Raw genomic sequence first — 26134 nt, 5'->3', positions numbered from 1 at the left:
AATGGCTGCGTCAAATGCACTATGGTCAGCATGGCAGAGGTGGTTGATATCGACAAATACAAATACAGCACTTCCGTTCTTGCGCCAAGGTCAGAACCCGAAAATCGTCAGCAAAATCGTCGAAAATCGTCAAAATCATAAGAAAACCTTACTTTTAATGCTCTGGGTGCATTGAAAACGATGTAAACTGCATTATTATTGAGTTTTACATCAAAAACCTTCAAATTATGATTATACTGCCGTGAGTTTGACAGGGATTTGTTGACAGGGATTTGTGGTGAGCCGGTATCAACTTACACCTCACTTGTTGGCCATGTGGGTAAAGGCATCACTGTAGTCCTGAGTTCTTGTCTTTCGTTGGTTCGAGCCCACAGGACGACGAACTTATTATCAACTAAAAAAAAAAAAATCCCCCTTCGGTAACATTTATGAAAAAAGGATTTTGACAAAGGAAAAATCTATTTCTGGGGAGGGGCCCGTGTCACCCGGTGAAAAAGTCCATTCAGCACTTATTTCTAGGTAATTCCGTTGCTAGATACCAGAGAAAGCTAAATGAAATGCTGGAGTTACTACCCCCAGAGCGAGCTCCACTAGATAGAGTCGTGTATGGAAAAGGGTGAACTACAAAAACACGGAACCTTATCCTATAGAGATTCCCAATGTCAAAAGTCCCAACGAGAGGTGCCGATACAAGCCCATGCACTACTCATGGACTGTATACAAGGCAACACTAGTTGCATTCCATGTTAGCACCCACCCCACTAGAATGATGTTTACCATGGGAGGGAGAGAAATGAAAAACAGGGTGGGTCACCAGGGATGACACGGGCCTCTCCCAGAAATAGATTTTTCCTTTGTCAAAATCCTTTTTCTGGATCGGGTCCCGTGTCAGCCGGTGAAATAATAACAGAGAAATAAACATCATTCTTATGCTATTAAAGACTTAAATAGAGACGTTAAAAACTAGGAGAATTCTACCCTGAACATTAGTAAGGTCCTCTAAATTCATGTAATGAAAATAATGTAAGTGGTCACCGTCTAAGATCATGAGCTTAGAATTGAACCTGAATAGGCTTGTATTAAGAAAATACTTTCTGCCTAATAGCAGACCCAATGACAGTACCCACCCCCCTTTTTTAAAAGAGAGGATCTGACAAAATTGCGAGGTCCTGTCTAAAAAAAAGCCTGTAAGGAGAAAACTGGGCACAGAAACAGACCTTGTAAAAGGGGAGTACTTTCCAAGGTGACCACCGAAAATGAGGACCTTCAACTGAAGATAGAAAGTTAGGGTGAGGAATTCGCAACACTACCCCTGATGAGGGGAAACCAAAATGATTGGTTCCGCTAGACAGGGCAGACAGTACAGGAAAACTAACACTAGAAGCTAAGCTGATTAAAAATTTTGGGTCTTCCCAACAAGGAAAGGTAAGAACAAGATGATTGTTGGTTACCGGCTAACTCCGATACATTACGCAAAGACCAGGAAACCGAATGTGGACGGAGTACTGGTCTTAGACGAACACAGACCTTAGGGATGAAAGTTAAGAGCCTGTGAGTCTGGTTCCAACAAAACACTTTCCTCGGGGCCAATGCAGCCGCATCATTACTGTAGCTTCGAAAACTATGTGAAGAGTGCTAGTTACTTAACTGCAGCACCATACTGCAGGAGAGTAGGATCCCTTGACTGATTTTAGGAAAACAGTAATAACAGGACCAATATCAGTTTCCTTCTAAACTGTAAGATTCACAAAGACCACAAAGCCAGGCCAACAGAACTTTGAGGGGGCTGACGCAGGCTGAGACTATACCAGACGTGACAGCTTGATAGTTTGTGGCTGAATTGGGTTGCAAACAGACCTACTTCCAGGTCCAGGAAAAGGTCACAAGACTACCTGAATGACGCTCCGTCTAAGGACTATTCCGACACCAGGGGGGAGGTCCTGGATAGGGAAAAAGTAGTGACCTTTTGGACCCCTACGAGAAGGGTGGCAGACAGAGGCACTTGTGGCTGTTGGTTATGGAGAAGAATGAACCATAACCTTAATGAAGGAACTCGAGTCCGAACCCACTTGATTACGCAGCGCACTATTGCTGTTTTGTTCAGAACCAGCCTAAAATGAAACCCCTTGGGAGGAAGAAGTTTCCCAAGGACAGGAAGACTGCCACAGCCCTCCAAAGCGTTGATATGGAACTGCCGGAACGTGACCGACTAAGTTCCAAGTACTTCATGGGGCCAAAAAATATCCACCCCACCCGCCCAGAGAGGTGACGGTGTGGAATACTGAGGCCGGAGGGGAAAGCTGGAGAGGAACTGACTTCGATAAGCACTTGACAGTTGTGCAAGGCCGGAGGCCACTACTCAAACAGGAGGAATCAGGAAGACACGTCCCTGACTCCGCCATACCCCGGTTAGAAACTCCAGCTTTGACTTCAGAAGGAGAACCGTCACTGAAGCAAACTGGAGAGAGCCCAAGACCTTTTCTTGGGCACGGCGAGAGGTATGCTTGAGTTGATGAAATGATAGGTCGCCCTTGCTATCTCTTTCCTCTTCCACTGGATTCACAACTACTGAAGGCTACCCTCCGGAATCAGGTGGGATTCCTTCCTGTTTACTTAGAAGCCCAGAGACTCTAGAAAACCGATTATAATGAGCGGCACCCTCAGGCAATTCCCGACGCTGGGAGCCCAAATGAGCCAGGCAACTAGATATGCGGCTAGCATAACCTTCTAATACCGGAGCTGTTGAACTACGGTATTGTTCAAACTGGCAGACTCTGGAGCTGCATTGAGGAGGGCATGAACCTGAAGGGGTACGCCTGCTCCCCGAGTCTGAATCCCAAGGAGGGATAGAACCTTTCTGCAACCAAGATGTGAAAGGAAGCGTCGGAAAGGTCTATAGAGGTGGTTACGGCTCCACGGAGCAGTAGGATCCGAACCCACAAGACTGTAAGCAACCGAGACTTGCCGCATTGAATGAGGAAAATAAACGGGACACGCCCAGAAAAACTTTCCAGTGGAAGGGAACTTCCTTGGCAGACTGAAAAAAGCCTGACAGGCCATTCACAAAGACCCCCAGAACTCTGGCCGGAAGCTGACTGAACCTGATTGGGGGAGGGGGACAAACAGTCCAGCTCCACCCCGGGCCTTGATAACTATACTCTGGGCCCAGGGACTGAAGTTCCAGTGGCCCCGAAAATGGTACAGCCTCCCCCCCATATGAGAAATACTACAGGGAGGAGGCTTGATTGTCTCCCCTGAAGCGTATGTCTTCCCAATTTCTTGGAGAGGAGCAGGATGCTTCCCTGCTCATATGATAACCCCGAGGGTCAGAGCCTCTGGCAGAATGTCTAGTGAAAATCCTTTCCTTGGGTTTTCGTATGAAGCAAAGAAAACTCCGGTGGAGGCACATGGGGGAGGCAGAGACACACGGGGGTGTTACAAGGGGCTGATGTGTTGGCTGAACCCGCACACATCGAGGTGGAGGCTGGGAGTGAGAGGCTGACGGCTGTCCAGGGGCAGAAACCTGAAGAGCCCGCACCACCGCCTGAGCAGGGGGCGCTTGAACTACATGAACTTCTTGCCGCACTTGGGATAGGGCCCGGCAAGATCTGATCGTTTCCGCCCGTAAGGTAGACACCCACGGGAACGGAGGCTCTGAGTAACATTAGTAGCCCCGGACGGACCAGTAATAACGCCCACCTGGGGAAAAGATTACTTCTCCAGGTGAAACTGTTCATAAGATTTTTCGCTCAAGGCGGAACGGGCAAGCCTGACTTACACCTGTTTCAGCTTCCGGGAATTGACTCCGAAGCTTAGGAGCTGTACGCTGAATAAATTAGAAGCGTAGTCCGGGGTTAGAAGATTCATTGTGAACGATCTGTGATATCTGTCTCCCGGAAATGCCTCAGCGGTTTATTTTCAAACAAGCCTGTTGATAAGAGGGGCTAAACTCGAGCACAAGGGGTAGGAAGCAGGGCTCTCAAAGAGAGCACGGTAAGACCCCACAGCTGGCGTGAACTTGGAATTCTCCGCCTGCCACTCCGTTAGAGTTCTCATCGGAGACAATGTGCCCAGCCCCAGCGAAGATGAGGGCTCACTTAGGGATCCTGCCAGACAGATGCCATGCTCCTTCTGACAGTTTGGCAAACCCGGATAAGGGGATACCAGGCCGAAGGGAAGAAATGCCCTTCCACCAACCTCCGTGTGCCCACACCCCGATAGGAGGGTGCCTTCATGCTGGGAAGCATAAAGGGTTAGGCGCCAAGGTACCCCAGACTGGAGGGGAAAAGAGGTGGAGGTGTCCGGAACGATAGAATTCTGGAACGGAGCAGGATTTAACAGGTGATCCATTGACAATGAGTCTTGAGATTAATCTCTTGGGATTTAAGCTCCTGGGAAAGGGAAGGCACGGACCATGAGGTAGATAGATAGTTTGATAGGTTGAACAATGACCGAAAATCGTCAAAAATCATAAGAAAACCTTACTTTTTATGCTCTGGGTGCATTTAAAACGACGTAAACTGCATTATTATTGAGTTTTACATCAAAAAAACCTTCAAATTAGACCCCGTTTTGTAAAAGAGCCTTTTCAACAAAGGAAGGAGGGGTAACCGATAGGTTGCTTTGCCCGTAAAGAGCCTTCAACAAAGGAAGGAGGGGGGTTGGGCTTTGCCGTGTCCCTTTCCAGAAGACGAGGCCAAACTCATAGACGGCACCGGATTAGAGATCCGAGACGCCCTCGAGGCCCCGGAGCGGGTCTTCTTGGTTTAAAAAAGGTTCTTTTTCTTTTTTTCTTTTTTTTTTTTTTTTTTTTTATTTTTACTGATTTCACCTTAGGGACGGTAGACCAGGAACCGTCGAACAGGGATGAGAAGCTAACGAATCCCCTAAAGGAAAAGTTTGCCTCACCTAATTCCGAGCTAAGCGGAAAAGGTTTGTCTCAATTATTCTCGCACCTACTTATCGCTCCGGGACGATGTTCACAGGTTCGAGAACGAGACAGAAGGCCGTAACGTCTTCAGAAAACTCTCCGTAAACAGTTAACTTGAAGCGAAGAGTTACGAGACTTGCGGCCAGCCTCCAGGAGGGGGAAAAATTAGGACCCCAAACACCGGAGGAGCAACTACTAATAAGTCATATGAGACGGAGTTTGGCGAAGGAAAAACCGATAGGTGTATATGAAACCTACCGATTTATCGACAATCTTGCCCGGAGACGGAGTTTGGCGGGGGAAATCGATAGGCGTATATGAAACCTACCGATCCACCGAGAATCTCGCCCGGAGAGAGCCCAACACCGAAAGAGTGACTATTAATAAGCCACATGAGGCGGAGAACCGATAGGTTTATATGAAACCTACCGATTTATCGAGAATCTCGCCCGGAGACGGAGTTTGGCAGAGGGAAATCGATAGGCGTATATGTGAAACCTACCGATTTATCGCCAAAAGAGCGACTATTAATAAGCCACATGAGGCGGAGCTTGACGGAGGTAAAACCGACAGGTGTATATGAAACCTACGGATTCATAAGGTAGCCTGCTCGGGAGAGCATAGCGTACAACGCAATCTGCCGGGTGCCAAACGACTAATAATAAGCCAGAGGCGGCGTTTGGCGGAGATAAAACCGACTGGTGTAAATAAAACCTACGGGTTCATCAAGTAGCCTGCTCGGAGAGAGCATAGAGTACTTCATAACCTTCCGTGCCAAACTATAAATTCTCCAAAACAGACTGCGCACCGGAATGGGAACTATAGACTCCGTGATCGCTGGCTTGTTGCAGGATAGCGGAGCATTCCTGCACTCGACAAAACCAGCTGAAAACGTATGAGAAATGGGCAGCTGGAACGGATGCCGGAGCAGAGTACCGTAGCAGCGACTTAGCCTAGTCAGACCAGGAAAACTCCCGGAGAAAACCGGAGAGAAAACCGGGCTAACAGGACAAAACTCATAGGCATAAAAACAGAGTCAACGGAACATTCCGAAGCGATCATGTTTGAACCATATGTGACGGAAACAAACAAAGTGGGAAGGTTATGAACTGTTCGGAAGTGGGCGCACTCAGAGCCAAGAGAGGAAATACCCCAGAGGAGGATATCCTGAACGAAGTGATAGCGGTGGGGGGAATAAACGCCGACCGCTAAACACTAAAATCGCCAGAGCAGTAAGCAAGGAGAGCGCCCAACAAGATAACGAAACACCGAACAGGTAGTAGCAAAATGGAGGGGGAACGCCGAAAGTAAATAAAACAGAAGACAGTTAGGTGGAAAACGCTAACTGGCCTCGTATGAGATCCCAACAGTGAGGTGCGAACATGTAGGAAGCACCACGAAGGGAAACAGTCGACGTAAAAGGAAGGGGGAAGGATAGGCCAGGAGGTTGGTAACCCAAAGTAGCGACCAGGAGTGGGACAGCACTCCCCGGGCGCCCAGAGATTCTCATAGATCCCCTCGCTATGTGAGCTGTGTTGCACGAGAAGAGCGAGAGAAAAGGAGAGGAAGGGCAAAAACCTCTATGGCCAGGAGAGCAAAGAAAGGTAAAAGGAGTGTGAACAGGAGTGGGGAGAGCACTCCCGGTCACCTCCAGGTCCAGGTGGAGTGCCAACCGATGAGGTCAGACACACCGAGGGACAACCAATCAATGCAGAGGGAGGGGATGTAGGCTACAGCATAAAATAAGGATAAATTGCTCTCAAGCCTTGGAAAGTTAACAAACCTTGAAAACAAACCAAGGGGAGAGAGAGAGCAAAGGATAAAAGGGAGAGAAGGGGATTCTCGATACTACAAAATAATATATATATATAGCCGGTAAAAGAAGTGTGAACAGGAGTGGGGAGAGCACTCCCGGTCACCATTGGTAAGCAACCCAAAGAAGGATTGAGCTAGGAAAGGCTACGCAGGTAAACCCTCACTATTCCAGCTTAACTTATTAGGAACATTAGCCTAAGTGAAAAGCCGAAACAGGGAGAGGGTGGACGTAGGCAATATATCCAAGCCCAACCAAACAAAGGGAAGCACCAGACATAAAACACATATGTACAGAACGAGATCACAGACATGAAACTCATACGTAAAGATCGAGATCGTCCCTCCCTTAAAGATTTTTCCCCGAAGGGAAAAAGAGTTATAGCCAACCCCTAGGCTAACCTAACTGAGGCGATGCAAAGGAAGGAAGCCTAGGAGAGGGGTAAAGGCTAACCAATAGCGAATTGGATATTAAAGGATGTTTGTAGCTTAATGCTTGTATATATATAATTATATTATATATATATGTATATATATATATATATGTATATATGTATATATATATATATATATATATATATATATATATATATATATATATATATATATATATATATATATATATATATATATATATATATATATATATATATATATATATATATATATATATATATATATATATATATATATATATATATATATATATATATATATATATATATATATATATATATATATATATATATATATATTACATATACATACATATATACACACACATATATGTATACTATATATACAATATATATATATATATATATATATATATATATATATATATATATATATATATATATATATATATATATATATATATATATATATATATAAAAATTCTAAAAATGCTTATACAAGTATTATCCTACTTACAATGGGGTTAGGTTCCAAAAAACCCATTGTTTGTTGGAAAAAACATATCCCTAATATAACCTAGCCTACACTAGGGTTTTCAGTATCATGTATATATGGTGGTGTAGCCTACACTATATATATATATATATATATATATATATATATATATATATATATATATATATATATATATATATATATATATATATATATATATATATATATATATATATATATATATATATATATATATATGACTATTTATCACATCACCGTGATTCATATACAATCAGAAAGCTATAAACGCCCTTTAATATCCATATTCACTATACCTATAAATAATATATTTTTCATATATGTTACAATATATATATTTAAGTTGATAATAAGTCCATATATTATATATCGAACCAGCGACGGACAGGAATCAGGACTAGTCAGTGACGCACTAACTCAAAACATGTCAAGATAACTATATAAGTGAATAACTATCTCAACACAACTCACCCTAAAACTCAGGTGTTTTAGTATTCACTAAGATTTAGTATCCACCCACCTCTGCCATGTTGACACGTGTCAGTCGCGTTTGTCAGACAAGGCCATATTATGACTATTTATCACATCACCGTTTCATATACAATCAGAAAGCTACAAGATGCCCTTAATATCCAATTCACTCTACCTTTGGAAATAATATATTTTCTTATGTCTTGTAGATTTTTGCGTTGATAAGTCCACCGTAAGTTTTCTAACCAGCGCGGACGAGGAATCAGGACTACAGTGACGCACTAACAATCAAGAGAGATATAAGGGAATAACATCTCCCGAACTCACTGAGTGAACTCAGGTGTTTTGCCATTGGAGACGATATCCACCATCCCATGTTGAAAACATAGTGCGTTTGGCACCGAAGCCATATTATGACTATTTATCACATCACCGTGATTCATATACAATCAGAAAGCTAAAACGTGTCAAATATCAACTCCAAATAATATATTTTCATATATGTTACCAAGGGGATTTTTAAAGATAATGAAGTCCACCACCATGACCAGAAAAAGCTCCTCAAACGAGAGAATCAGGACTGACAGTCCTTGACGCACCTAACAAATCGTCGCCACAAGAGAGGTATATAAGTGAATAACATCTCCCGTCAACTCACCCATCTGACTCAGGTGTTTTGCGTTTGAGACTCATCCACCCACCTCTGCCATGTTGACCGTGCAAATTTGACTTTTTATCCCTCTGTAACTTTAAACTATTTATCACATCACCGTGATTCATATACAATCAGAAAGCTACAAACGTCCTTTAATATCATCACACTCTACCTGGGTTGGATAATATATTTTCATATATGTTTAACCTCTAATTTTTAAGTTGATAATAAGTCCACCGTCCGATTAGATCTTCCAGCCTCCCAGACGAGGAATCAGGACTACAGTGATATCGCACTTCCACCTCGCCAAAGAGAGGTATATAAGCGAATAACATCTCCCGTCAACTCACCCACCTGAACTCAGGTGTTTTGTTTTTTTAAGATCCACCCATTCTGCCATGTTGACCGTGCTATGATTTGTCGTTCAGATCCATAAATTATGACTATTTATCACATCACCAGATTCATATACAATCAGAAAGCTACAAACGTCCTTTAATATCCAATTCACTTACACCGGAAATAATATATTTTCAAATATGTTACTTGTCTGCTTTTTTTTAAGTTGATAATAAGTCCACCGTCCCCTTAGATCGAACCAGCGACGGACGATGAATCAGGACTACAGTGACGCTTTAACGTTCCATCAAAGAGAGGTATATATTTGAATAACATCTCCGTCAACTCACCCGTAAACTCAGGTGTTTTGCGTTTTGGAGACGATATCCACCCACCTCTGCCATGTTGACCGTATATATTTATCGACGTAGCCATATTATGACTATTTATCTATTGTTGACAAATAGATTTCAACAACAAAATAAAGCTTCCATATATGAAAACATCCAAAAGGCCACCGAGCAACTCAGTTCTAATAATCCTTTCATTTTCCATTATCCCAAATCCATCGGGAGTTATATATATATTAACGTATACTTAAATAACAAAAGGAAGACGCCGGAGTTTACAAGATACCGTATAGTAATTGTCATGACATCTATGTATGCGAGACAGGTAGATCGCTTATAAATATAATAACAGAGCACAAAAGATCAGTACGTTATATATATATAGTTATAATTTTATACATATTAGAAATACAGGGCATGTCATTAACTGGAGTATATATTGGTTTTCAATAGTAGCTGTCCGTATAAAAGAAAGATGCTGGAATCTGCTATCATCAATCAAACCAACAATATGAACCTCTCAGGAGGACATTGGAAATCGGACGCCATTGACACCTTAATCCTCGGACCCCTTTTGAAGAAGATGACCCAAGAAACGTGACCGCCAGATCCATCGCAAACGGAGCTAATGAGGCCAAAACCACTAGAGAATTTGGTCAATCTCCTCCTTCTTAAGAAACGCCACCTCCTTAACATCGGAGGCCTAAGGCCACACCTTCATGTTTTTGTATATATACCATTGTAACTTTCCACCTGTCCATATTCTACCAGTGAACAGGGCACAGAAACAAGTGCCCAAATATATATGGTTTAACGTTTAAATAGTGTTTTATGGGCCTTCTTATTTTCATATATATTACATGTAGTATTACAGGAAAAGACATTCATATATATATATATATATATATATATATATATATATATATATATATATATATATATATATATATATATATATATATATATATATATATATATATATATATATATATATATATATATATATATATATATATATATATATATATATATATATATATATATATATATATATATATAGTATATATATATATATATATATATATATATATATATATATATATATATATATATATATATATATATATATATATATATATATATATATATATATATATATATATATATATATATATATATATATATATATATATATATATATATATATATATATATATATATATATATATATATATATATATATATATATATATATATATAATATATATATATATATATATATATATATATATATATATATATATATATATATAATATATATATATATATATATATATATATATATATATATATATATATATATATATATATATATATATATATATATATATATAGTGTAGGCTACACCACCATATACTGAATGTATACATGGTACTGAAAACCCTAGTGTAGGCTAGGTTATATTCGGGATATGTTTTTTCCAACAAACAATGGGTTTTTTGGAACCTAACCCCATTGTAAGTAGGATAATATTTGTATAAGCATTTTTAGAGTTTTTATTTGTGTTTGAACTATCAAAATAGGCAGTCGTAAGTGTTTTTAGAAGGGTTTTAAGTATTTACGGATTTTAGCTAATTGCAGGGGGGTGTGGTACGCATCCCCCACAAATATGAGGGGTTTACTGTAATGATTCTAGACCATCCATTACCAGTGACTAAAACCCCAGTCACCAAACAAAATAAAAGGGTCATGATTACTCTAGACCCAAATAAATGCTATATCGTATGCTAAAAAAGAACACCACTTCCAATATTCATGCCTTCACAGCACTCAAGCAGAAATCCTTTTAAAAGAAACATAGCTTACATTAAAACCTGAAAAGGTGCATAAAAAATAAACACTTAAAATGGAAAAATGCATAATAAAGAACAGAGGGGTTTCACTGCAACGTAAAATGGGTATTCCACATAATGTCTGAAAAAGGTACAAGTGTTAATGAGTTATCTTACTCACATTCTATGGCCATCAGGAAGCCGTTCCTCAATGTGGCTGTCTTATTCACAAACACAGCTCAAAAGAGCGATCACACCAGTCACAAATCGAAGTGAATACCTATTCTATGGTTTCTCTTTAACCCCTAAACGTCGAGCCTCTATTTACAAAAGTGTCTGCCGTATGCCGGCGGTGTTTGGGAGTTAGCGCCGAAGCAGAAAGAAAGTTTTTTTTCAAAAAATCTCAGCATGCTTAATTTTTAAGATTAAGAGTTCATTTTTGGTTCATTTTTTTCTCATTGCCTGAAGTTTAGTATGGAACCATCAGAAATTAAAAAAAAATATTATCATATATAAATATTGGAATATATGACAGCGCAAAAAAAATTTCATATATAATTGTATACAAATTGCACTGTGAGCAAAACGGTTAAAGCTAATGAGCTGTTTTTTTTCGTTGTATTGTACACTAAATTGCGATGACTTTGGTATATAACAAATTGTAAAATGATCAAAGCAACACAGAGAAAATATTATCACAACATGATGCATGAATTCGTAACGCGCGGACGTAAAAAAAAATAGAAATATTGTGCTAGAGACTTCTCATTTGTTGCAAAATGAAGGTAAATGATTGAATATTACTAGAATGTAAGAGTTTTAGCTTACAATTGCATTTTTCGACCATTTCGGTCGAGTCAAAGTTGACCTAAGGTTGAAATTTCGGCACTTATCGTGATTTATATGAAAATATTTCAAAACTGATAAAAGCTACACACATGAGTTATTTTTTGTTGTATTCTACATGAAATTGCACACATTTTCATATATAAAACTTTATGTAAAGGCTAATATAAAACAGTGCAAAAATTATGACAAAGTGACTAAAGATATTCTGAGATTTTCAGCAGAGTTAGAGTGCGTGGAGGTATGAAAAAGTTTTTTTTCAAAAATTCACCATAAATTGAAATATTGTGCTAGAGACTTCCCGTTTGTTGAAAAATGAAGGTAAATGATTGAATATTACTAGAATGTAAGAGTTTTAGCTTACAATTGTGTTTTTCGACCATTTCGGTTGAGTCAAAGTTGACCGAAGGTTGAAATTTTGGCACTTACCGCGATTTATATGAAAATATTTCAAAACTGATAAAAGCTATAACCATGAATTATTTTTTGTTGTATTCTACATGAAATTGCGCACATTTTAATATATAAAACGTTATGTAACGGCTAATATAAAATGGTGCAAAAATTACGACAACGTGACTAAAGAATTTCTGAGATTTTCAGCAGTTAGCGTGTGCGGACATAAGGAAAAAGTTTTTTTCAAAAATTCACCATAAATAGAAATATTGTGCTAGAGACTTCTCGTTTGTTGCAAAATGAAGGTAAATGATTGAATATTACTAGAATGCAAGTTTTAGCTTACAATTGCATTTTTCAACTATTTCGGTCAAGCCAAAGTTGACCAAAGGTTGAAATTTTGGCACTTATCGTGATTTATATGAAAATATGTCAAAATTGATCAAAGCTACAACCATGCATTATTTTTTGTTGTATTCTACATGAAATTGCGCACATTTTCATATATAAAACTTTATGTAAAGGCTAATACAAAACGGTGCAAAAATTATGACAAAGTGACTAAAGAATTTCTGAGATTTTCAGCAGAGTCCGCTGATGCTTTCTTTTGGGATAAGAAAGAAATTCGCGCATGCACAGCTGGGTCACGCTTGTAAACAAAACAAACAGCATCCCTCAAGGCGTGATTTTAAATTTTTTGCAAACGAGGCCTATAAGTATTTTTGCGCGAATATTTAAAAAAACTTTTTGTAGTCAACGTATTTTACGTCCACTTGGCACCCGACAGACAACTTTTGTCGACGTAAAATACATCCAGTCGGCGTTAAAGGGTTAATATACACATTAGAGAGTGCATGTATGCACACATTCACTTAATAACCCCTCCCTTGCAGCATGACGTCACCGTCTGGTTCAGTGTTCGAAGGACCCCGCCTTCTGCACCCACAGATATCACAAAGCTTCCATCAACCTGTCACGTTTTCCCCGTGCATCTTGCTCATGACTGGAAGTCATGACTGAGCGGTGTTGGATATTCGCTGTATCTAACCGCAGAAAATACCAATGTCAACATATAAGCCACCTGCACCAGACACACGTTTTCAAAGGCCAGCAATTAGTCAGCTAAATTTGTAATATATGCATAAAAAATCTATCTCAGAGAGAGAGAGAGAGAGAGAGAGAGAGAGAGAGAGAGAGAGAGAGAGAGAGAGAGAGAGAGAGAGAGAGAGAGAGAGAGATTTCAGTATCTTACGTAGGGTATCTGACTACCAAGTGGCAACATTTATTTGACCACCGAGTGGCAACATCTTCTACCCTTGCCGTCAGTATGTCAAGATATTTGACATATTTGACAGCTTTCAGAAAACGATGAGGGAAAGAATTCATATTGAACTAAAATCTTACCAATTCACCATATTTTCTTTAATGAAATGATATTTTGCTGTGTTTAGTACATTAATATTAATATTAAACATGCATATTCCATATACATAAAAATCTCTCATCTCAGAGAGAGAGAGAGAGAGAGAGAGAACTATTTTTATTATTTAACATAATTTAATTTTATTAAACTTAATATTAATTTTTGACAATTAGTACTGAAAATCATTATTTATAATAAAATGTATATATAGGTACAGTACAGTATTTAGTCACAAAAATAATATGAAAATACAAAATATTGCTCTATGAAAAAATCCGCAAATGGGTGAGTTTTCCTGCGAATAATTTATAGATAAGTTCTACAGCAAAATCCGCAAATTGTGAGTCCACAAATCCAGGAGGTTGACTGTAAAGGCAGTCTCTGGGTTACAATGGGTCCGGTTCATGACATTGCGAGGTTACAACACTTTTCAAGTATATTCATTAGAAATTATTTCCCGGTTTACGACACGTTCCGGGGTTACATGCTTACGATGCCCATCCGACAGGAAATATGGCTACAAAACTGCAGAATAATCAAAATTTGGTGTTTTTTTTTTTTTTAAACACTCAAAAATGCAGTTTACATAATTTTCAACAGACCCAAAGCATTAAAAGTAAGGTTTTCTTAGGATTTTTGATGATTTTCAACAATTTTTTGGCTTATGACACAGTGTAGGAACAGAACCCCCGTCGTAAACCGGGGACTGCCTGTAATTATAAGGGTTTTTAGAAGGGGGTCTTTGGTGTTTGTACTGATAAAATAAGCAGTTATAAGTGTTTTTAGAGGGAGGGGGGGTGTCAAGTATTCGGGGATTTTAGCTATTCGTGGGTGGTTGTAGTCCCTATCCCCCTGAGAATACCGGGGGTCAACTGTATTTGCAATATGCCAAGCTTTGTTTCATAACTACAATAAATTTTCCCTTTATAAAAAAGCCCTATCATTTATTATGCTCATAACTGCAAAATTCTAGGTAAACCATCAAATCTACATACAGTACTTGAGTTACTAAGTAACAAGGGGATTTAAATTTGAAGCCACGTCAAATTATCAATAATCAAAATATCACCTACTGCTCTCCTTGTTCCGTATACCACTTAACTTAAAACATCTTATATACATCGAACATGTGAATAAATGGTTCAGTCATTTTAATGAGATATGAAGAAAATACTGTATCTGACGGCAAATAAGATGCATGGGCATATCAGATGCTTCCCTATTTCACCAGTCATATTCAGGAAAAAAGTTTTCTTGTATTTAAACATGTAAAGTTGAAAGCAAGCCAGCAGCACATTACAAAAATATTAACTATGGTGGAAAACATTATAAAACCACTTAGGTAAAGCAAAAAAACACTGCAGTACGTAAGGTAAAAAGCAAGTTAACGGTACAGCTGGATAAACACACTCAACTACCGAATACACTCACCACATGTAAATGAACCCACTCCTTGCACTTCATATGACAGTCAAGTTTCTCTCCAGCCTTAATGTTATGTTTACCAGGTTACTGCTTTATCAATTTTTTCCTTCCAGTTATGTGTACGTATTCAGCTGATTATAGATGTGAGTGTGTCGAGGTATATTTAGGTATGATGATGGATCTTCTTGTACCAATGAATGTTGCTGGTACTTTGTTTACAATAATTCCTTTTACAGTACTAATCATCATCATCATTATTATAACAACACTGTGATCACTATAATTATAATAATGATAATATTATTTGAGTAAATAATATTATGAGTCAGGCCGGGTAGCACTGACTATTGGGGATAAAATTAGCCTGCAGTAGTGAACACTTATAAGACCTGATGATGATTTTTTTTAGCCATTTTTATAAAAAACAAATGCATCGTATGTCCCATCAAATATGATAATAAACTAGATTTTTAAATGGTAAAAAGGTCCTAGAAATATATTAATTACCTTTTCCTGGGCCTCCAGAGCTTTGGCAAGTTTCCAGGATAGTACAGCAGATATACAAAACAGTGGAGAAAGCGCCAAAAGTAAATACCAGCAAAACTCCCATGGGTTTCTGTAAAAGGAATGTGAGAACATTACCAAAAACTCATCTAACTAAACTATTTTTAATCTAATATCCTTAACATTTTCAACAAAGGACTGATTGCAGACTGATTTAATTTTCTCACACATCACCAAACAATGAGATGAATTACATCTTTTGCATAGCACCAGCTTCTAAAATAAATCTAAAATGCCACTGCCCTCATACACATCCTCCAAGAATCCTGGCAAGGATGTGTCTGCCATTCTCATCGCAAGCCTCAGATGAATATTGTCTTCTAAGTGCCCCCAAGTCTGGAGGCATAACCAGCAAATGCCCACTCAAAGAACCATAAATTTTCATAAAATGGTTGGTAATTACCAGTCATCAACTACAGTATTTCATTTGTAAGTCAAGTGAGTACAGTAATCCTGCGATTATCATTAATACTGTAGAGCCAAGGGGCTATTGGACAATGGTGAAATCCAGATAAGAATGAGTAAAAAAATCTAGGGGTGTTCAAGGTCGACTCAGTATCTTTCCTCACCTAACTTTGTCAACACCACATAACTGTTAACACTCAGTATGATGCCGAGCCATATATTTCACTTCCATAGGCATCGTGCTTACCCCATACAAAAATGGGAAAAAAAAGCACGTTAAAAGAAGAAGAAAGAAAGAAAGAAAGTCAACGCTAGACAGCACTGTTGTTTTACACAGTAAAGTAAGGGTATGTCTACCGACTCCCCAAGTAGTGTTCGGTAATTTTTAAATTTGGTTTAATGCTCTTTTATATTTTGATTTCATGTATGTTATGTGGGGTTTCCAGTTCAAGTGAGTATAAAATACTAATCCCAAAAATTTCGCTGTTTGGCCAATTGGTATGGAATGATTTCTGATTTTTAAATCTATTTCTTCACCTTTTTTTCCACTTATTTTTTATAAAACATTACTGCTTGAGTCTTTTCTATAGAAAATCTGAAGCCTACAGATGAGGCCCATTCATCTATTTTTATTGTAGTTTTACTAATGATCCGCTCCGCATGTTTTACGCGAGATGCTGAATAATATATGGCAAAATCATCCATGTACAAGTTACTTTTAATTCCAATAGGCAGGTTATTACTGATATTGTTTATTGCTAAAGTAAACAGTGTGCCACTAAGGACGCTTCCTTGTTGAACACCATTTTCAAGTGGAAATGTACTTGACAATACTTCATCAATTCTTACTTGAAGAGTACGATTTCTCAGAAAGTTTTGGATAAACCTAGGTAAATGTCCACGGATGTTATTTTTATGTAACGTCTTTAATATTGCATACCTCCATGTAGTATCATATGCCTTTTCAATGTCAAAAAACATGGCTATAGTAATTTGTTTTCGTTCAAATCCTCTTCGTACGTGGTCTTCCAAGTTAGACAGAGAATCCAGTGTCGATCTGTTACTTTGTAACGCAAATTGAGTGGGAGTCAAAATTTTTTCTCGAATGTGCCATGTTAGTCGAGCATTTACCATTTTTTCTAGTAATATGCATAGACAACTAGTTAAAGAAATTGGTCTGTAATTGTTTACATTACTGGGATCTTTTCCAGGTTTAGGGATTGAAATAAATATAGCTTTGCGCCATTCATTAGGAAATAAATTTTGAAGCCATGAGTAGTTATAAAACTCTAATAAATATGTCTTTGCCAGGGGTGCTAAATGGCAGATCATTTCAAAAGAAATACTGTCACCTCCAGGGGCAGATTTATTGCTGTTCAACAGAGCAAATTCTAACTCTGCCATATTAAATTTTCTATTATAATATATATCTTCTATGGTTTCAAAATTTATTGTTATTAACTCTGTATTATTTTTCTTTGTTCGGAAATGCTCATCTAAATTTTTGTTGCTCCTTAGTTTTGCTAAATTTTCACCTATTACATTACTTATTTCTTTAGGATCAAGTGTTCTTTTCCCATTTTTTTATTATGGCATGTCTAGGTGGTTTAACATGGGTACTATTTATTTTCCTGAATTTTTCCCCATATTTTTTGTATGGGAGTATTATTAGAGATCAGATACATATTTTCTCCATGAAATGATTCTTCCTTGTATTACTTCTCTTTTAAATTTTGCAGATATTTTGTTATATAGAGGTTTTAATGTATTTATTTCTAATAATAATATAGTCAGCTTTCGTAAGGTTCCTTCAAATATCGGTAATGTTTTATTTTATTGAATTTTCTATTCAAATAATTTCATCGTCTTCCAATTTGGTGTTTTATTTTTATTAATTCTGTTAGTTTTTCAGACCACCATGGGACTCTGCGTTTTGTTGGATGATATTTGGATTTTGGTATTGCTTTATCTACTGCATTTGTAATGAAATCAACAAAAAATTCATTAGTTTCATTAGGGTCTTTTAAATATTCACATGGTGGGATATTCCTAGTGTGGAATTCATAATGCTTCCAAACTGCTTTATAAACGTTATATCGAGGGACATGTTTGGTGGGGTTATTTTGTAATAATGAAATTAATATTGGGAAATGGTCACTTGTATGCAAGTCGTTAACTGTATTCCAATCCAATCTATCTACTATGTTTGTTGTACATAGAATTAAGTCGACTGAGGAAAATGTTCCATGTGTTTTAGAAAACTGTGTTGATTTCATTATCATTTATGTAGCACATGTCATATGGATCTATGAATTCTTCTATTTTACTTCCTGCTCTATTTGAGTCTGTACAATTACAGTCCCACATCGGGTTGTGGGCATTAAAATCACCTAATATTAATGTGGGTTCCTTGGCATTATTAAATAATTCTTTAAGTTTGTCAAAGTCATAATTTTTATTGGGTTGGTTGTATAAATTATAAATTACATAATTATCGTTTTTTATTCGTATTCTAATAATTGATATTTGCAGAGCAGTAAAGTTTAAATGCATTTTGTCATAACATACTTTGTTATGTACATATACAGCAGTACCTAAATTTCCTTCTTCCTCCCTACATGAAGATGCCAAGGTATATTTATTTACCTATTGTTGATACTGTTTTGTTGACATGTTGTAAACATAATATCATAAGTTTGTATTCTTTTAGTAATCATTGTATTTCTCCTAGGTGTAATCTGGTCTGCAGACCATTTCCATTCCACTGCATAATATAGCTATTGAAAATATTTTATTATAGTGTCGAGTTTTACTTTCTTTTTTGTATTATCAATTTGGATTTTTTCTAATAATTTACCCACAACATCCATTTGTTTTTCTTTATAATATACTAAGTGTTCAACGCACATGCAACCTTTTTCATGGGTACTCAAATCTGTGGTTTCTTTTTTTCTATATTTCATAAAGTTTCTTATAATGTTTGTTAAACCATCTTTTATGTTTTTGTTATTGTTGCACAATGCAATGAAACAATCATTACATCCACAAGAGTTGTCATGTGCATTTCTTTCTTTATTTGTTCTTGCTGTACCAATTATTGGTGATGGAATAATCTCTTCTCCTTTGACATATTCATTGTTGTCTAAGGTACAGTTGTCTTCCACTTCTTCAGTATTTTGGATATCTGTATCCATTGGTTTTACTATTATTTAAGGAGATAATGGTATATTCTTAACTTGTTTTTGTTCTTTCTTTATATCTTTTATCGTTGATTTGACCAATGTTTCTGTAACAATTGTTGGTTTCTTTGTTTTGGGTGGTGTTCTTTCCAGTGGCCTTTTTTTTTATCTTTAATTTCCAGTCCATCAGGTCCCCCCTTTGTTACTTCCGTAGTAGCATCTTCCTGTGTTCCTACTTACATTAACCCTTAAACGCCAAGCCTCTATTTACGAAAGTGTCTGCCGTAAGCCGGCAGCGTTCGGGAGTTAGCGCCGAAGCGGAAAAAATGATATTTTAATGATAAAATAAAGTTTGTTCATACTTACCTGGCAGATATATATATAGCTGTATTCTCTGTTAGTCCGACAGAATTTCAAAACTTACGACACGCGCAGTGGGAGATCAGGTGGTTAGTACCCATTCCCCGCCGCTGGGAGGCGGGTATCAGGAACCATTCCCATTTTCTATTCAGATTTTCTAGTGCCACTGTCTCCTGAGGGGAGGTGGGCGGGCACTATGAATATATATATCTGCCAGGTATATGAACAAACTTTATTTTATCATTAAAATATCATTTTGTTCATGAGACTTACCTGTCAGATATATATATAGCTGAATACCACCATTGGAGGTGGGTACAGACAGAATAGGATTTTGGAAAACACACTACATGTAGGTGAAAGATACTTTGGTTCCTTACCTGTTAGCATAGCTGACTTCGTGATTACTGTCACCCAAGTCCGCTTCTGCTTAACTAGAGTCTCCAGCAAGGGTGTGACCTGTATAGCTGGTGAGTTCTAGATGATCTGTCAACGGGGCGTGACCACAATGTGACAAGACCATATTGACCATACAATGAGGGCAAACGAGTAAAAAAACCAACCACCTGACCAAGCCTAACTAAGTTAGGATAACGCAACTAAAGCTAACGATTGGGAAGTCCATCAGGCAGTCGACCCAACAACCATAAAAACACTATCCAACCATTTTCTATAGGATAGGATGAGTGTCATCCCCCCTGCCCCCAGGAAAGTATCTGCGAAACGTATGGTCCTAGCGAGAAGCAGTTCTCATATGTCGTCTTCACATCTCTCAGGTAGTGTGAGGCGAACACAGAGTTGTTCACAAAAATGTGGCACCCAGAATGTTACTGAGTGACATATTCTTCTGAAAAGCCACTGAAGTCGCAAACCGCCCTCACCTCGTGAGCATTGACTTTCAGAAGTTTAAAATCAGTGTCTTGACAGCATGAATGGGCTTCTTTAATCGTATCCTCAGAAAGAAAGCCAGAGCATTCTTTGACATAGGTAAGTCCGGTCTCTTTACGGAACACCATAAACTATCTGAGGGACCTCGACTTTCCTTCGCCTTGTCTAAGTAGACTTTGAGAGCCCTAACAGGGCAAAGGACTCTCTCTGGCTCTTGAATAAGGATTTCAGCCATACCCTTGATTTCAAAAGCTCTTGGGCCAAGGGTTAGACGGGCTTTCATTTTTCGCTAAAAAGGAAGGGCTTAAAGAACAAACCGCATTATGCCCTTTAAAGCCTATATGCCTACTAAAGGCTTGCAGTTCACTAACCCTCTTTGCAGTTGCTAGAGCGGTTAGAAAAATAGTCTTCCTAGTAATGTTCCTCAATGACGCAGAATGAAGAGGTTCAAACGAACTGGACATTAGGAACCGTAGCACAACATCCAAATTCCAAGAAGGAGTCCTTAGTTGAGGCACCTTGAGGTTTCAAGGATCTGAAGAGATCGTGAAGGTCTCTGTTGTTAGACAGATCCAAGTCTCTATGCCTAAAAACAGATGATAGCATACTTCTATACCCCCTTGATAGTCGAGACTGCAAGTTTCACATCACTCCTCAGAAATAAGAGGAAGTCTGCTATCTGGCTCACAGAGGTCGTGGTGGAGGAAATGCCCTTCTTTCTACACCATCTCCTAAAAGACGGTCCACTTGATTGGTACAAATTGCTGGAAGAGAGTCTTCTCGCTCTGGCAATAGCTTTCGCCACTGGTCTAGAAAAACCTCTCGCTCTGGCCAGCTTCTCGATAGTCTGAATGCAGTCAGACACAGAGCGGGAGGTTTTGTGGTACCTCTCAAGTGGGGTTGTCTGAGTAGATCGACTCTCATGGGCAGAGATCTCGGAAAGTCTACTAGGAAGGACATGACCTCTGTGAACCATTCCTCGAAGGCCAAAATGGGGCGATCAACGTCATCCTCGTCCCTTCCGACGACGCAAACTTTCTGATGACTTCTCCGATGATCTTGTACGGGGAAAGGCATACACGCCCATCCCCGACCAATCCCAAAGAAGAGCGTCCACTGAGAGAGCTCCTGGGTCGAGAACAGGGGAGCAGTAAAGAGGAAGTCTCTTCGTCTTGGAGGTTGCGAAGAGATCTACCAAGGGACGTCCCCAAAGCTTCCACAGTCCTTGACACACCTCTTGGTGTAGGATCCATTCGGTCGGGAGCAGTTGTCGCTGCCGACTTAGAAGATCCGCACGGACGTTCTCTACGCCTGCAACAAACCTCGTGAGGATCGTAATATTTCGGGCCTGAGCCCACAGAAGAATGTCCTTTGCTAAGGCGAACAGGGACCGAGAGTGAGTTCCTCCCTGTTTCTTGAGGTATGAAAGGGCCGTGGTGTTGTCCGAGTTGATCTGGACAACTCGGTTCCTGTGACTCGCCCTCGAAGAAAAGAAGGGCCAACTGAATCGCCCCAATTCTTTGAGGTTTATGTGCCAGGACACCTGTTCCCCTCTCCAGGTGCCCGACACTTCTTCCCTCCCCAGTGTTGCTCCCCACCCCTCCCTGGACGCGTCGGGAAAACAACACTAGGTCGGGGTTCTGAAGTTTGAGAGAAAGGCCTTCTGCCAACTTCGATGGATCGAGCCACCACCGAAGGTGATTCTTTACCTTTGGCGAGATACTCAGAGAAGCTTCCAGATTCTCCTTGTCGTGCCAGTTCTCTGCAAGGAAGAATTGAAGCGGTCTGAGGTGCAGTCTCCCCAGGAAACAAACTTCTCCAGTGATGAAATGGTCCCCAGCAGACTCATCCATTCCCTCACCGAGCATGTTTCTTTCCTCAGGAAGGCTGAAACTTTTTCTAAACACTGAAGTTGTCTTTCTTGAGACGGAAATGCTCGAAAAGCCACTGAATCCATCTGAATCCCCAGATAAACGATGGACTGAGTCGGGATCAGATGGGACTTTTTTTAAATTCACCAGAAGTCCCAGGGACTTCGTCAAGGTCAAAGTCGTGTGGAGATCCTCCAGACACCTTGTCATTGACGAGGCTCGAATGAGCCAATCGTCCAAATAAAGAGAGACTCTTATTCCTCCAAGGCGAAGCCATCTCGCAACATTCCTCATTAAGATCGTGAAGACCATAGGAGCTGTGCTGAGCCCAAGCAAAGGGCCCTGAACTGGAATACCTGTCCCCGCAGGACAAATCTCAGGTATTTCCTCGATAGAGGATGTATAGGGACGTGAAAATAGGCGTCCTGGAGATCGAGAGAAACCATCCAGTCGCCTGGTCTTAGGCTCCCATGACCGACTGGGACGTCTCCATTACTAACTTTTCCTTCAGAACGAAATGGTTCAACTTGCTGACGTCCAGAACTGGTCTCCAACCCCTGACTGCTTTTCGAACCAGAAACAGCCTGTTGTAAAAGCCTGGGGATTGTAAATCCGAGACTTGCTCCACAGCTCTTCTTCTCGAGCATTTGTTCGAGCAGGTCGAAGAGAATTTGCTGTTTCTCCTGATGATAGGATGGCGACAGATCTATGGGAATCGTGTTTAATGGAGGCAATACGAGGAATGGGATCTTGTATCCCTTTTCGATGACTTGGAGGGACCAGCTGTCCGTCCCTCTCTCTCTCCAGGCTCTTGCAAAAAGAAAGGAGCCTGGCTCCTACCGGTGTCTGAAGGTCTGAGTCATTTCTTGCCCTGGTCTTAGAAGGGGCTCTACCTCTTGAGGGACCTCTGCCTCGAAAGGACGATCTAGAGGAGGGTCCTCCACGAAAGGGCTTCTGAATCTTGGAAGTCTGCCCAAGGGAAGAAGTCGAAGGGGCTGCAGGACGTCTAGAAGACTGGGCCAGGAGGTCCTGAGTAGCCTTCTCTTGCAATGTGGAGGCCATATCCTTGACTAAGGGTTGGGGAAAAAGATGGCTAGAAAGCGGAGTGAACAACAATTCTGCCTTCTGAGTAGGAGAGACCGACTTACAGCCGTGAAGTTGCAGTAAATGGCTCTCTTTCTTTAAAAGCCCCGTGCAGAAATGGGCAGCCAGTTCTTCGGAGCCATCCCTAACCGCCTTGTCCATACAGGATAGGACACTAAACAAATCTCCCAGGCTAATGGAGTCAGGGCTACGAGCCTGCAAGTCCAGGACTCCCAGGCACCAGTCCAAAAAGTTAAAAACTTCTAAAGACCTGAATAGGCCTTTCAGATGGTGATCAGTCTCAGATAAAGACCAGGACACCTTCGCTGAAGAAAGGAGAGACCTTCTGGGAGCGTCCACAAGGCTGGCAAAATCCCCTTGGGAAGAGGAAGGAACTCTCCAACCAACCTCCTCTCCTGTCTCGTACCAAATTCCTGCTTTTCCACTCAATCTTGATGGAGGCAGGGCGAAAGAAGTCTTGCACTGAGCCTTCCTGGAGTCCATCCACTCTTGAACCTTGTTAAAGGCCCTCTTCGTAGAGAGAGACGTAGCCATCTTCACAAAACCAGAAGACTTTTGTGACTTAGACGAGGTTAGCTGCGAGGGGGGAGGGCGAGGAGCAGAGGGTTGAAACTTGTCCCCAAACAAGTCTTTCAGCAGCCTAGTTAAGACTTGGTAGTCTGCAGAAGCTGAAGAAGAAGAGGACTGATCCTCAACTGCAGGATCCGAAGCGCAAGAAAGCTCTCCTTCTTCCACAGGAGCAACTGAAGGGGCAGGAGAAGAACCGGGAGGACGAAGTCCTTGCAGACCAACATGCAAAAAGGGACTTCTGCTTGGAAGAAGTCCGAGAGGAGTCGCGAAAGTCACGAGCAGAAGAGTCAAATGAGAGTCTCGACGGCGCCCTGACGAGAATCCCGGCGAGCTTCTTGACGAACGATCCGCGAGAGTCCTGGTGAGAGCGAGCAGCGAGGAGGCGCCATGCCTCGCAGCAAGAGAGGCGTCGTGCGAGCAGCAAGGGAGGCGTCTTGACGAACTGCAAGGGAGGCGTCCTGTCGAGCAGCCAGGGAGGCGTCATGACGAGCAGCAAGGGAGGCGTCATGTCGAGCAGCAAGGGAGGCGTCCTGCCGAGCAGCATGAGAAGTGTCACGCTTTAGCAGCATGAGAAGCGCCATGACGAAAAACAAGAGGGTCGTCGAACGAGGGGCGCCAAGCCTGGCAGCATGAAGCGCATCAGAAAGCGGGAAATTGCGATCCCTGCCAAGACCAATAAAGCGCTGAGCAACAGGACTTCTAGCGGGCGGCGGCATGAGACGACGACGAACGTGGAGAAGGAGAAGGGGAAGGTTTAGACCTCTTGATCGGCAGCCGAATCCTTCCGACGACGACACGCATCAGTCTCCTTCTGGGCCATTAAAGAAGCCAATTGCTCCTGCATGCCTAGGGAGCAGCTTACTTAGTAGGAGAAGATTCTTCCTCAGGAGAAGGACTGATCCTATGAGAAGAAGAGGGGCGAGGGACGCCTTCTTCCTTCTCACAGGGAAGCAACAGCCTTCTTTCTGGAGCGAGCGGAGCGCTCAAAAGCGTCATCGTCCGATGACGTCCTGGTCCTCTTCTGCGGTGGGATGGCGTCAAAATCCTCCGGAGAAGAGCGAAGAGCGTCACGAGAAAAGGGACGTGAAGCGTCCCCTTCTTTGAAGCTTCTCTTCAAAGGGCGAGAATCCCGAGATTTCCATTCCCGACGCGGGGAGGAGGAATCGGGGGAAGAGAAGCAATCCTTAAGGATTCGTGCCCGAGCACGATCCTTGGCAGCCTGGGAAGCGTCATCAGGACATGCCGAAGGGACGCCAGATCGGTGGGGGGTCCGCGTAACCCTCTTGCGGCTTTCGACTTGCCCACTCCCTGAGTCCTGGGAGTCCGACAGAGGTCTAGACCTAGAGGCGTTATACGGCCGATCTGACGCCCCCTCCACAACACTAGGGGACGGACACTATCACTGCACTTCACAGCACTTTGAAGAGCGTCATATTAGCTTCCAAGGTACGAATGAAAGACATAATAATCGCCAGGGCATCACCATCCGCAGACACAACCCCAGGGTTAGGGGGCAACACCACAGGGTTAGGAAGAGCTACGTCTACAGGAGGGTTAACAGGTGAAAACACACTACCCTGACTCCTACCACTTCTGGAGGAAGACCTCCTGATCCTATCTCGCTCTAGCTTTCTCACATAAGAATCATAAGTCCTCCAACTAGCATCAGACAAAGATTCACACTCCTTGCATCGGTCATTCAACAAACAAACATGTCCTCTACAACCCGAAAGCATACAGTGTGAGGATCTACCAAATTTTCG

General features: G+C 40.6%; 1 protein-coding gene across 2 annotated transcripts in view; it reads right to left on the bottom strand.

Moving 5' to 3' along the window:
• The window catches only part of LOC136842606 (small integral membrane protein 15-like), a 125834-nt gene that overhangs the window by 26895 nt on the left and 72805 nt on the right, over nucleotides 1-26134 (bottom strand). For both annotated transcript variants that reach the window (XM_067110192.1, XM_067110191.1), the window contains exon 3: nucleotides 15938-16046. In XM_067110192.1, the coding sequence (XP_066966293.1) occupies nucleotides 15938-16046 (109 nt within the window). The remainder of the gene's footprint in view (nucleotides 1-15937; nucleotides 16047-26134) is intronic.

This window comes from Macrobrachium rosenbergii, chromosome 10, assembly GCF_040412425.1.
Source record: "Macrobrachium rosenbergii isolate ZJJX-2024 chromosome 10, ASM4041242v1, whole genome shotgun sequence".
In the NCBI taxonomy this organism is placed as follows: Eukaryota; Metazoa; Arthropoda; class Malacostraca; order Decapoda; family Palaemonidae; genus Macrobrachium; species Macrobrachium rosenbergii.
The sequence above is the reverse complement of the archived record's forward strand: the minus strand, read 5'-3'. Positions and strand labels throughout refer to the sequence as shown.